The sequence below is a fragment of the Zea mays genome, chromosome 4 (assembly GCF_902167145.1).
Source record: "Zea mays cultivar B73 chromosome 4, Zm-B73-REFERENCE-NAM-5.0, whole genome shotgun sequence".
Taxonomy (NCBI): domain Eukaryota; kingdom Viridiplantae; phylum Streptophyta; class Magnoliopsida; order Poales; family Poaceae; genus Zea; species Zea mays.
In genome coordinates this window covers 246,970,487-246,983,780 of record NC_050099.1, presented here as the reverse complement: position 1 = coordinate 246,983,780, position 13,294 = coordinate 246,970,487, and the positions used below count along the sequence as shown (strand labels likewise).

The 13,294-nt window shown below is 42.5% G+C and overlaps 2 protein-coding genes across 2 annotated transcripts; both read left to right on the top strand.

Annotated features, from left to right (window-relative positions):
- Positions 1 to 2,493: 2,493 nt before the first annotated feature.
- LOC100281725 (uncharacterized) lies at positions 2,494 to 8,228 on the top strand. Its single transcript, NM_001154645.3, has 7 exons — positions 2,494 to 2,826; positions 3,632 to 3,862; positions 3,976 to 4,200; positions 4,802 to 5,062; positions 5,171 to 6,035; positions 6,278 to 6,411; positions 7,648 to 8,228. The coding sequence occupies exons 1-7, from the start codon at positions 2,551 to 2,553 to the stop codon at positions 7,939 to 7,941; spliced, it is 2,286 nt and encodes a 761-aa protein (NP_001148117.1). The 5' UTR covers positions 2,494 to 2,550; the 3' UTR covers positions 7,942 to 8,228.
- A 1,009-nt stretch (positions 8,229 to 9,237) lies between these two features.
- LOC100283844 (uncharacterized) lies at positions 9,238 to 12,138 on the top strand. Its single transcript, NM_001156742.2, has 6 exons — positions 9,238 to 9,548; positions 10,230 to 10,354; positions 10,921 to 11,069; positions 11,204 to 11,354; positions 11,456 to 11,615; positions 11,724 to 12,138. Exons 1-6 carry the CDS (start codon positions 9,536 to 9,538, stop codon positions 11,822 to 11,824), a joined length of 699 nt encoding a protein of 232 aa, NP_001150214.2. The 5' UTR covers positions 9,238 to 9,535; the 3' UTR covers positions 11,825 to 12,138.
- The last annotated feature ends 1,156 nt before the right edge of the window (positions 12,139 to 13,294 follow it).

Sequence of the window (13,294 nt, the reverse complement as noted above, 5' to 3'; positions counted from 1 at the left end):
GTCACATGTTTGGTTCAACACGCACATGGTAATGAAATCAGGTTGCACTGTAACCAGAGATGGGATCAGAGTGCCTCCGGCGGGGTAACCTGTTTTCAAAGAGAAAAAAAACCTAATGCGTCACAGAAATGGCCTAGCAAGGATTCTAATGCTTAGCTTCTGTTTCCATATCAAGTTTATGTCATAATTACTTTTTTAAACTGTTGGATTTATTTTGGAAATTAGGGTGTGTTCATTTCTGTGTCGCATTCATGGTTCCAAATTGATTTGGGTTTGGTGTTCATTTATCTTTGCATGTGTTGCAGTGAAGGAGGAATGGGTGGAGGGACGAGCAAGATGGCAACGTGATTATTAGGCTATCACTACTGAAACAAACTACCTCTATCGTCAACCTACTAACTTCCATATTCTTCACATTCAGTTTGCAAAATTTACTTGACTGGATTTTTTAGCTTAACATATAACTCAGGGAGACATGCGATTTTGGGACGATCAAACTGTTGGTAAGTAAATACTTGTTGGCCTGTTGCTCTTCTTTTAGCTATAGCTGACCATAATTTTTCTTGGTTGATGAAACTGTAGTTAGTGATAGCTCAGTATTCTGTGTGTAGAAACCTGTATAAAGTATTGGACATGTATTTCATAGTTTTTATAACTTATAAGGCTATGTAAGTCACAGATTAACTCTTCAAAGAATTATACAACAAAGAAATCAGCTCAGAAATGGGATCTTTGCATTTTTAGTCTTGCTCATTAAGACAATAGTGTTAATAAGGTGTTAACTTAGGATTGCTCATTTTTTAGTATTCCTGTATGACTCATGGTTTTCTAGAGAAAAATATTGGACCGTTACAATAATGCTAATATGGTGTTAATCTAGGATTGCTCATTTTGAGTATTCTTGTACGACTCATGGTTTTATAGAGAAAAGATCTTGGACTGTTGCACTACCTCCACTTGTAAGATCTGGACTTCTGTAGTTATCTGCCATAGCTATTGGAAGAGAAGATTGCCTCTGTCCAGGAGACCAGACATGCCTTTGGGAGGACAGCTGCTCTTGAGTGGGGGTGCTTCACTGGGTCTTTCCACGTAGGTGTAGTGAAAACATTGGTCGAGCATAAGCTTCTGCCTCGGATTATAGCAGGATCAAATGTTGGTTCTATTATATGTTCGATTGTTGCTACTCAAACATGGCCTGAGATTGAGAGCTTCTTCACAGACTCATTACAGAATGTTTGACTTACTTGGCTCCTCAGCTCCTTGCCGACGAAGGAAGATGTCGCTCCTCAGCTCCTCGCTGACCCTCTGCTCTTCGGTAAAATTTTTATGTACAACATGTTTGACTTACTCGGCCCATAATTTGTTCATGTGATGATGGATTGCATGTTCTTTTGCTCATGTGGCATTGGATTTAATCGAACTCACTTGGGTTGTTACCGTATTTTGAGCAGCCTGCAACAACCTAGGGAAGAGATACCAAGATTGAGGACCTGAACTGAAGATGCTACGCGCCTGTTTAGTTTGGGTCTATTGCATATCTATCGATATATTTGTCTATTATTCGAAATTCTATATTGATTTTTAGAAATAATTTATACGATATTATAATGTTCGTTTGACATCAGTTCATTCCATTTAAGTCGGCGTATCTATAATAATATTACATATTTGTATCGTCAATATAATATTAAAGTTATGATGATATTTGTCAGATAGATTTTACATATTATAGTGATATTTATCGTTCTGTATCTATGTTTTACATTAATTTTTAACTCTCGTGGCAACGCACGGGCACATACGTATTATAGTGATGTTTGCCGTTCCGTATCAATGTTTCATATAAATTTTTTACTTCCGTTGCAACACATGAACACATACCTCTAACAATATAATACATATACATAAGTTATCGTGTTATTATATCGTTGCAACGCACAGGCACTCAACTAGTGAACACATATAAGAACGGTGTATTTTAAACCATAGTTCCATCGATACTACAATATTTTTAGGGAAAAAACTTTAATTTGGATCAAAGTTTTTTTTTTGCTGGCGCGTGGTTGCAGTAAGATTCTGGATATCATAGTTGTTGTGTTGTGATATTCAGTAAAATACTAAAATGTGGTATTATAGACTGTAGTCTTAAAAGTCAGTGTCGGCTTGTTCGCTGCGGCTTGCTGACTCAGCTTGTTCGCTGCGGCTTGCGGCTTAAAAGTCAGTGTCGGCTTTTTTGCTGACTCAGCTTAAAAGTCAGTGTCAGCTTGTAGTCTTAAAAGTCAGTGTCGGCTTTTTTGCTGACTCAGCTTGTTCGCTGCGGCTTGCTGCGGCTGCAATCCGGCTGCGGCTGCGGCTTCTACAGTATTTTTCTCTCTATGGATTGCAGCTGCAGCAGTCCAAACAGCTGCAACAGTGTCGGCTTGTAGCCAGCCGAACACGCCCAGTGTTCCCAGCCCTAAAACACTTGACACTACGACACTACCGTATCAGTCTGGCAGGTCCTGTGCATAATCCACCATCTCGCTCACAGGCTCGCCGCCCCCGCCGGCAATGGAGGGCGTTCACAGCCTCCTGGCCCGGCCCAACTCCGCGCCGTTCGCCTTCTCACCGCTGCCCCTCCGCAGGAGCCACAGGCCGCCACCGCCTGGCCCCTCCACCTGCCGCGCCGCCAGCCGCTGGGCCGACCGCCTCTTCGCCGACTTCCACCTCCTCCCCGCCGCCGCCGACCCGCCAGCCGCGGCCTCCTCTTCCTCCTCGTCCCCGTTCGTCCCGATCTTCCCCGAAGCCGCCGACCGCGCCTTGCCCCTCCCGGTCGACTTCTACAAGGTCAGGCTGTGAGTCACACCCGTGGGTAATCGCTGGGGACAAAAATGGGGGAGCCTTGTTAGCAGTAGCAGGGGGGAATAGTGCTCTTACAAACGCCGCATTTCAGTATCCGCTTTGACTGTTCCGTTTCTAGTAGGTTAGAGCATCTCCAACAATAAACTCTAAAATGGAGTTTTAAAAATTGAAATAGAACCGCATTTAGAGTGTTTAGGACCTCAATAGAAATTTCTACTCCAACAGTTAGGGCTTAAATAGTGCTATTTATGAAATAAATCATGTTATTAGGAAATAAATGGTTGAAGATTAAGAAGAAACGAGGATAGGGCTCAAGTACATCGGGTACTATATTTAGGACCTGAGAGATTGAGTCCTATACTCGTTTGATGATTTTTTATAAAATAAAGCCGCTGTTGGAAGAGTGTTTTACGATTAGCCCTATATTTAAAATAGAGCCACATTTAGAGCCTCTTTTTGAGATGCTCTTATGAACTATCTAGCTGGATATGACACCAGGTTCAGTAAGTTCCATATTAGATTTCTTGCTAGGCTTTGGAGCACACGAGTCTCATGAAAAAATGCATTTGTCACTGCTTTCCACCATGTCTGATGGACTAATACCAGTGTTACTAGTTATTTGGGTTTCAAAAAATCCATCGTATCTGGCAACCTACATCGCACCTTATTTAATACGGAATAGACGATCTTCTGTAGAGAGTTGCACTCCAATGGCTGGGATAAGCATAATAACCTGCAATCTTGCATGCTTGATTTTGCGAAGTGATCTGATGGGTGTCTATATGCTCAGATTCTTGGTGCGGAGCCACATTTCCTAGGCGATGGCATTCGGAGGGCGTTCGAGTCGCGGATAGCTAAGCCACCTCAGTATGGGTACAGCACAGAAGCTCTTGTTGGGCGACGGCAAATGCTGCAGATTGCCCATGATACTCTCACAAACCAGAGCTCGCGCACCGAGTACGACCGTGCGCTTTCCGAGGACCGTGATGCGGCACTCACCATGGATGTTGCCTGGGATAAGGTGAGGTTATGGGACAGCAAACGTGCGAACAATGCTATCTGTTTCTTGTAGAATCTGTAAATAGCGCTGGCGTGTAACTTGTTGCTGCCTCTCTCCGGAAACTTGCCAAGCAGGTTCCAGGTGTGCTGTGTGTGCTTCAGGAGGCTGGGGAGGCACAACTGGTGTTAGCAACTGGAGAGCACTTGCTTCAGGACCGTCCACCTAAGCGGTTCAAGCAGGATGTGGTGCTAGCAATGGCATTGGCTTATGTGGACATATCAAGGGATGCTATGGCAGCAAGCCCTCCAGATGTAATCTGCTGTTGTGAGGTGCTTGAGAGGGCACTGAAGCTCCTGCAGGTGAACTAACTTGCTTTAAGGTTGCAGATCCAATATGTCTTAAGGTGGCTGTGTACATACAGTTGTTTTAATCTTAATGTGACATGTTCACTGTTAGGGCGAAATATGTGTGCAGTACATACCATATTTTGTAGATGAACATGCTCCAGGTTTTATATAATTGTTTGCTGTTGATACCGATTACCACTTGTTTTCTTTGGTAAACAAAATCACTTTGGGTAAGCATTAGTTCAATAGTACTTCTCACTGCACTTTAGATCTCAGTAGGCCTTGCATCAGTATCAGTTATAAAAAGCCTGAAACCATTGGCTACATCATGGCACAGCCATTAATACTGTTTCACTGTAAAACCAATCTGGTATGAAACTATTAGGAACTGCTGTATAGAGATAATGAAATGCTCTAGTTTTTTCTCTTTCTCCTCTTATTCTTAAAATTATCATCCCATTATTGCAAGCTGCTAGCACAAAAAATGTCTGCTGCATTTTTAGCTGTCAGTTTATTTTCACTTGTTATTAGATCAGCGTGTGAAGGTTTTGTAGGTTCTGTCTTGATTAGAGATATCTTGGTAAGCACTACTAATGGAAACATTTTACTTTAGGAGGATGGTGCAAGCAATCTTGCACCTGAACTGCTTGCACAGATTGATGAAACTTTGGAGGAGATTACACCTCGTTGTGTATTGGAGCTTCTTGCTCTTCCTACTGATGAAAAACATAAAAATAAACGCCAAGAAGGTCTGCAAGGTGCAAAAAACATATTGTGGAGTGTTGGCAGGGGTGGTATTGCTACTGTTGGAGGAGGATTTTCTCGTGAGGCCTTCATGAATGAGGCTTTCTTGCAGATGACATCAGCTGAGCAGGTTTGTGTCTACCAAGTTTAATGAGCAACATACTGTAGTGTGTAGTCTGTCCATTTTACTTGAACACAGTTTTTAGAAGTCTTCACTCATTTTCTGTTTATATCTCAGATGGATTTCTTCTCTAAAACACCGAATAGCATACCACCTGAATGGTTTGAGATCTATAGTGTCGCACTTGCCCACATTGCTCAAGCAATTGCAAGTAAAAGGCCACAATTCATCATGATGGCAGATGAACTCTTCGAACAACTTCAGAAGTTCAATATAGGTTCTCAATATCCTTATGAAAACGAGATGGACCTCGCATTAGAAAGGGCACTCTGCTCGTTACTTGTGGGGGATATTTGCAATTGCAGAATGTGGCTTGGAATTGATAATGAGTCCTCGTCATATAGGGACCCCAAAAATATCGAGTTTGTGGTGAATAACTCTAGCATGAACGAAGAGAATGATCTTCTTCCAGGGCTGTGCAAGCTCTTGGAGACATGGCTTGTCTCCGAGGTATTCCCAAGGAGCAGAGATACCCGAGGGACGCAGTTCAGACTGGGAGACTATTACGACGACCCAAAAGTTCTAAGCTACTTAGAAAGGATGGAAGGCGGTGGTGCTTCCCATTTAGCTGCAGCTGCCGCTATAGCAAAACTTGGTGCTCAAGCTACTGCTGCGCTTGGTACTGTAAAATCAAGTGCTCTTCAAGCTTTCAGTAAGGTTTTCCCATTGACAGAACAGCTAGACATGTCAGGCAAGGATATCCCAAGTGATGATCTTGATAAATCTCTTGAAAAACTCGCCCAAGGAAGTGTTGCTGGAGACGCTATCCATGATTCCAGAAATGACGCCTTGAAGATTATCTCTGCTGGTACACTGCTTGCACTATTTGCAGTGTTAGGTCTCAAGTGCTTGCCTCGTAACAAGTCACTTCCTGCTCTTAGGGGCGAGTATGGGTCTGTGGCGGTTGTTGACTCCATTGATGGTGAGTAAACCTGTATCAGATAGCATTACTTTCTCCAAAGTCACTGGGTTTTGCTTGATGCTCCTGACAAAGCCGCGTAGCAAATATTCCACATAAATTGTGTCCAGGGCCATAACACTTCCTATTTCTATATGTAATGCACATCATAGAAGTGCACACATAAAATGCTCATAGAAGCCGTATTATTTGTTAAACGTGCGTCTGGCCAGGGAAATTAATCCTTCCATCTTTGTTTGTTGAAGGTCCAGCGGCAGATGAAGAGCCACTGGAAATCCCTAGGATGGACGCGAAGTTGGCTGAAGACATTGTTCGCAGGTGGCAAAGCATCAAGTCCAAGGCTTTGGGGCCAGAACACACTGTCACGGCATTGCAAGAGGTGAGGTCCCAAAATTTCCATCTTTATAGCTGGCTAGCGCTTTTGTTGGTTTGTCCCAAACAATCCCCAACACACACATGTTGCTGGAGAGTTGAGAGGCACTTTGGCTGTGCGGTCTTTGAAAACTCGACCTGCGGGGGTAAGACAGCCCCCGAGCATTGTATTAAGAAAAAGACCTTCTCACACAGGTCGAGAAAACCCCCGAACCCCTGCCCCACCCATACACAGCGGCATCGAAGCCCATGTGAGAACGACCACGACCGGGGCTGAGCCTTAGACCTGTGCTTTGGCGTGGGACAGACGAGAAGATTTTTTTAACCACAGCCTGAAATTCGCTCCCACGGGGAGTCGAACCCAGGACCTGAGGAGTGCTACTCAAACCACCTAACCAACTCAGCCGCCAATGTTGGGGACTTGTCCTTAAATGCTATGAATTAAGAAAAAGGCAACACAAAAATTGTTAAACGTTAAAGTCCTTCGTCCTTCGAAGCATTATTTCTGTTGGGATATAATGAGTTTCAGACGAAGGTTATGAAGGACGTACCTTCATCAGCACAACAAATAATGAAGAAGGATTCATATAAAATATAAGAAATAACATAAACACTTAAATATTATTATTAACTCATTTCTATTTTATTATTATGGAAAAATAGAAATAATAACAAATTACAAATGTACCTTCGGCTTGAAAGAATGTAAAAGTACAAGCGTGATGCAAAAGCCAATGCCAAGTCAGCGTGAACAGTACGGGAGCATTGTTCATCTATTTATAGGCACGAGACGCAGCCCATGTAAAATTACACTTATGCCCTTTACACTTGCTAATAACTCTATAGTAATCCATCGGGGTCTAAATAGTCTTTTCTCCTTTAAGTCGGTTTCATTTTCTGCTATCACGCCGAAGCTCCCCTGCGCATAGCTTCGGCTCTGCGCCATCCTTCGTATTCTTTGTGCTTCTTCACACTGTGGTTTTGACGTAAGTCCGAAGGTACCTGTTCATGTATCATACTCCAGAAACATTGTTAAATCATGTTTTTGAGGACCTTCGGAAGGCGAAGGCCCCCAACAAATCCACGCAGTTACATTCAAGAAGAATTTTAGCCATTCGAGATTGACGCAGCAACCACTCGTTCAAATAGTGGAGTGGTGGCTTCTTATTGAACCCCTGTCCTTGTATGACTAAAATCCAGTGCCACTGTACAATGACGTCGTTTCCAATTCATTCTCCGGCAGGTCCTCGGCGGCAACATGCTGAAGGTGTGGGCGGACCGAGCTGCAGAGATCGAGCGCCACGGCTGGTTCTGGGAGTACGCGCTCTCTGGCGTGACGATCGACAGCATCACCGTCTCCGTGGACGGCCGGCGGGCAGCGGTGGAGGCGACGATCGAGGAGGTGGGCCGGCTTACCGACGTGACCGACCCTAAGAACGACGACGCGTACGACACCAAGTACACCGCCCGGTACGAGATGACCTACTCCAGGCCAGCAGGGTGGAGGATCACCGAAGGCGCAGTCCTCAGGTCGTAGGTAGAACGGCTGTGCTTGTGCAGCTGCAGCAGGAGTAGGCGAGTAGCGGTAAGCTCGATTCCCATTCTTTTCTTTTCTTTTGGCAGCGTGTGTAAATAAACAGTGTGAGCACTGGCTCGTTCCAGTACTAGAAAGCTTGGTTAGGTTGCTGAGTGATGAGCTCCTGAGGTCGAAATTTGTCATGTAGTTTTTATTGATAGATAATTTGGTGTTACTATTGCTGGGTCAGATCCTCTGAAACGATTGATCTTAATGAAGGCGGCAGTGCATCACTGCTTACCACATCACTACGTCAGACAAGGTCACTGCTTAGACTCTATCCGGCAGGTCTTTAAAGCGCCATCTACTCTAAATTTTAGAGAAGATTTCTCTTTTTTTTTTGTCTCCAGCAACATCTTCTAAACAGTTCTCTAAATATAGAGAACATTGTTGCATCATCTCTATATAGAGTTTTTCTCTCTTCTATTCGTTCTAATATTTGAAACAATAGATTTAACAAAACTATAATACATTTAATTAAAAAAACAAAATAAAATATATTTTTAATATAGATATTTACGTATAAAGAATGAGATATAGAGAACATTGTTGTTTGGAGAGGTAAGAGATATAGAGGAAAATGGTAAAGGCCTTCACGAATGAGGTAGGAGACTAAAACACTATTTTATGTTTAATTTTCTAGCTTTTTTTCATGTTGAGAAGCGGCTCAAGCCCCAACAAACAAGATCTAAATGTGAAGTCTGTAATACTTTTTTGTTTATTCTACTGTTATCTTTAGGCCCGTTTGGTTCATTTATTTTAGAGACTAAAGTTTAGTTAGTAGACTAAAGTTTAGTCTCTATCCTATTTAGTTCTAGAGACTAAAACTATTCAAATCACATTAAATGAATTATAAGAGGACTAAAATACCCCATAGTATTCTCATGCAATTAGTGCAACTGAAATAAAATGAGAGATAAAAAGTAGAATTTATATGGTTTAATCACTTTTAGTCACCTAGTCACCCCTTAAGGGAATAGAGACTAAAACAGTTTAGTTCCTATTTTAATCATATCATTTAGCAATTTAGTGACTAAATGAGACTAAAATTGACCCTCAAACCGGGGCCTTATTCGTAGCTGAAACTGCATTCCGAGCAGCACGCTTTGGCCCAAAAAAAAAGAAAAATGTACTCGGAGTCAATAGTTGCCCAAATTGTTTCGATCGCCCATTTCGACATCGTATCGGATTTTTTCAAAATAATGGGGAAAATAGCGAAGGGAAAAAAAAACCCTCCGTGTGGCCGTCCCAAACTCCCAATGAGATGAAGAGAACGCACCACACGACCGCGTGACAGAGGCACAGAGCAAAAGCCAAACTGGCAGCCAGCACAGCAGAGCGCCACTCGACTCGACTCATCCTTTCGGTTCCCCTCCCCCCTCCGCGTTCCACAACCCTCGAGAAGCTTCCACCCTCCCCTCCTGCGACGCCGCCAGAGCCGCGGAAACCCTACCCACCCCGGCCGCTCACGCACCGGGCGCCCGCCGCCGCCGGTCGCGTACCTGCCGCCGACACCGCCCAAAGCGATTGGATCTAGAGATCGTCAGTAGCCACGATGGAGGACTGGGGTGAGCGCCTCTCTCTCTTCCCTCGCCTCTGCCGATCTGTGCGCCGGTGTTCCACCGTCACGACTAGTTCGTGTTCCGACGCGCGGTCCGTCATGGTTCCCGTCCCTGTCCCACGGCGGTTTCCGAATCTAGAGTAGGGAGTTCGCGGACCCTAGGCACGCTCGATGTTGTAGGATTTTGATTCGAGGTCATTTGTTTGTGAGCTGTGGTGATATCCGTTCCGTTATAGGGACATGGTCAAGGGTTTTGGAAATATGGATATATCTAGTCATATGCGTCTCCTGTATATATATACATGTCGAATTTAGAATGTCAACTAAGAATAGTGAGATCCATTAACACTTTAACAGTGATTTTGGCATCTGTACCTGCTAGTTACTTGAAGCTACCTTCATCTCTGATTGGATTAACATGATATTAAAAAAAGTTACCCCCATATAGGCTCCTGACTGCTGTGTTAGGCGTCTTTTCATGCCCGCTTAATTTCCCAGTGTCCCTACACCTATTTCAACCTTGCTATTAGAGGAGGCGAGTATACAGCGACAGGCTCCTCAGGGTTCCTCTTGTGCAATTATCTTAGTTTATATTGAATTTAGGTTTCAAGTTCTGGTGTTGGTTTCTTATGGCACCTTCATATGCTCTGTTTCTGTGTTATGGAAACTAATCTATACTGCATTTCAGATTCTGAAGAATTCCAGCCAGTTGTGCCTGTTGTGAAAGCCGAGCCACTTAAAAATCAGTGGGCTGATGAAGATGTTGAAGAAGATGATGTAAAAGAATCATGGGAAGAAGAGGAGGAGGAGGAGGTAAATGAAATTATATGATTTTTTTAATTGATGCATCACATGAACCCTTTTATTTAACTTTGGTTCTTTCATGTATATAGGCAGAAGTAAATTTGCTCTTCTTTATACGAAATTCTATCTTTATGTAGTTGTGACTGTTATAAGCATGAATGCCTGCATGTTGATAGCACTAATCGATAATTATTATCTGTTCATTGCTTGGCTGTTCAAAATAATTTGTTGGAGATACTTGATGCATATGCCCTTGCAGTGTACGTGTGATTTCTTGTTCACACTACCATTCTAATTGCATACCTATCTTTTCAATCAGCTAATGGTTATGTAGTAATTAAATAGCTCAAACAGCTATCCTCATGGGCTTGAATTATGCAATGTAATTTTCCAGTAGTATATTGTTTCTTACTAAAATTCAATTCCAAAGCAATTTGATTCAGTGATTGTAATCGCAATGATTATTTCTGGTGTTGTTATGCAGAGTATGATGCCAACCACTTATGTTAGTTAATATTGAATTGTCACTGATTGAACACTATCGTCTTGTTTTACTGCATGTCTGCATCCTGTAGAAACCTAAGCCAGCGCCAGTGGAAAAGGTCGCTGCAAAACCTAGCACTAAGGCTCCTGCTAAAAAGGGAAAACAGCAAGCATTGACAAGTGCTGAAGAACCAGATGAGCCTCCTCTTAGTCCCACTTCACAGAAAATTCGCCAACAAAGGTATATGAAGATTTTATGGCCTGTTTATTTTTGGTACTTTGCATAAAAACTTAACCATATGATGTTGCTGTTCCTGTCTTATACGTGAACTAGCCTGTCAGTCTGCTCATGGATACAATGTTTACTTTTTACAGACTTGTGGAAGAAGCTGACTTCAAGTCTACCACCGAGCTTTTTGCAAAGAAGGGCAGTGAGCAAAAGTCACTAGATACTTTTATTCCAAAGTCCGAGAGTGACTTTGCGGAATACGCGGAGCTTATTGCAAACAAACTACGCCCCTATGAGGTATGCTAACGTTGTCTACAGTTCAACACTATATGCCTCTGGTTGTGCACCCTTTTTCGGCAGTATGTCTGACCTTGTTGGCTACATGCTTGCATTTGCAGAAAAGCTTTCACTACATGGCTCTGCTTAAGAATGTCATGAGACTTTCCATGACATCGTTGAAAGGTGCGGACGCCAAAGATATATCTTCTTCCGTGACGGCAATTGCTAACGAGAAGATCAAGGCTGAGAAGGAGGCTGCAGCAGGCAAAAAGAAACAAGGTAACATGGTCTCAACTCTCAAGCTTGGTTGCTTTATGTTTTGATTGAAGGCAGATTTAGTAACTAGCATGATCACTGATGTCGATACTGAATGGAATTCTTTGGCAGGAGCGAAAAAGAAGCAACTCCACATCGAGAAAGGAGACGACGACTTCATCCCCGGCCGGGGTGGTGGCTACGATGACCCCGATGAGTACGACTTCATGTGATCTGGCTGGGAGGGATAGTAGGTTTCTGTTATGTATACCTTTGGCGGGCAGAGAATATATCACTAGAGTTTGCGGCATACTATTGCATGGAACATGCGTTATCTATTCGAGAATGATTTTTGACTCTGCAGGATAAGAAGAGCACTTGTGATCTGGATGCATGGGTGTTTTCTTATTTATCCTTGAATCTTTGTGTTATTTTTTTTTCAACATTGCATTTTTTGCCAAATGTACTATAGTACCTTGTACTATCTGGTTACTCCGTGAGTCATGAAAGCAATTAAATCCCTGGAGGGTGTCTCGCTTGTGTTTGCAGCTGTATGACCGTGTGCATTGTTTTTGGAGATCTTGTGTGATCCACTGACTACTCCGACTGGCATGGTTGTCTTCCTTTTTCTGACGCTCGGACGAGACACAGCAAGACACTATTGGTGTGCTAGTTTGCTGCACGGAGGTGTTGTTAGGTTGCACACTGTTGGTGTGCTAATCTTACTTCTGGAAACAGGGGAAAATGAGGCTAAGGCCCTGTTCCAATCTCGCGAGATAAACTTTAGCAGCTTTTTTTAGCTACTTTTAGCCATTTGTAATCTAAACAGGAGAGCTAATGATGGTAATTGAAACTAAACTTTAGCACTTCAATTCATATAGCTAAAGTTTAGCAGGAAGCTAAAGTTTATCCTGTGAGATTGAAACGGGGCCTAAGAGCCTATGACTACGTGGGCACTTGTGTTGATTTCACTCGACAGAAAAGTTCTGATTCACTTGGCCAAAAGAAAAGCTGACGCTTTGATTCGAATTTCACTTGAGAAAGCAGTTGATTATTCATTTAAGGGAGTAGTGCCGCTGAAGCCAGAAAAAGGAAGACATTTTGGTTCCATTTGAGAGAATAGTGTTCAGTTCATCTTGAGAACAGGGGAGAACCAGACCTCTCCCAAACAGATTAGGCCATAGTAGTTTGTAGATCGGTCGGACTGTTGGAGAACGTCCAATTGGTACCGACTTGAAAACAAACCAAAAAATAAAAATAAAAAATCTTTATGAATCATGTAATTTTTAAGCTTAAAAATAATGTAATTTTGATTTATATTTTATGAATCACGTAATTTGCATTTATGTTTTATGGATGTTTCATGTTAATTAAAAGTCTATAAAATAAAAGCGGATGTGGTGCTAAGGTAACTGACTGATAATAATTTGCACAAGATAAGCACTAACAATGATCATAGCAAAGTCGATAGTATGCTCGACAATAGAGCCAATAGTATTTCGATAAAACTTTAGTTGTTATCAATCGTGGAACCCTATATCTATCGACTATTCTTGTAATCTTGTCACCTGTTGATTCTACTATGTTGAGAATTACGGCTTAAGTGTGTAATGTTAAATTTGGCTTAAGTAGTTAAGTGCGCCTTTGTTCACTATGGTTTAGTGTATTTCGATCAAGTATATTTTTCATAGGCACAAATGTGT

Bases quoted from the DNA above. Each gene is read 5' to 3' on its own strand.
- LOC100281725 (NM_001154645.3), top strand. From the start codon at position 2,551: ATGGAGGGCGTTCACAGCCTCCTGGCCCGGCCCAACTCCGCGCCGTTC. The intron at 2,827-3,631 runs GTCAGGCTGTGA...CTATATGCTCAG, and splicing joins TCCCGGTCGACTTCTACAAG to ATTCTTGGTGCGGAGCCACA. The intron at 6,412-7,647 runs GTGAGGTCCCAA...ATTCTCCGGCAG, and splicing joins CTGTCACGGCATTGCAAGAG to GTCCTCGGCGGCAACATGCT.
- LOC100283844 (NM_001156742.2), top strand. The intron at 11,070-11,203 runs GTATATGAAGAT...TACTTTTTACAG, and splicing joins CAGAAAATTCGCCAACAAAG to ACTTGTGGAAGAAGCTGACT. The intron at 11,616-11,723 runs GTAACATGGTCT...ATTCTTTGGCAG, and splicing joins AGCAGGCAAAAAGAAACAAG to GAGCGAAAAAGAAGCAACTC.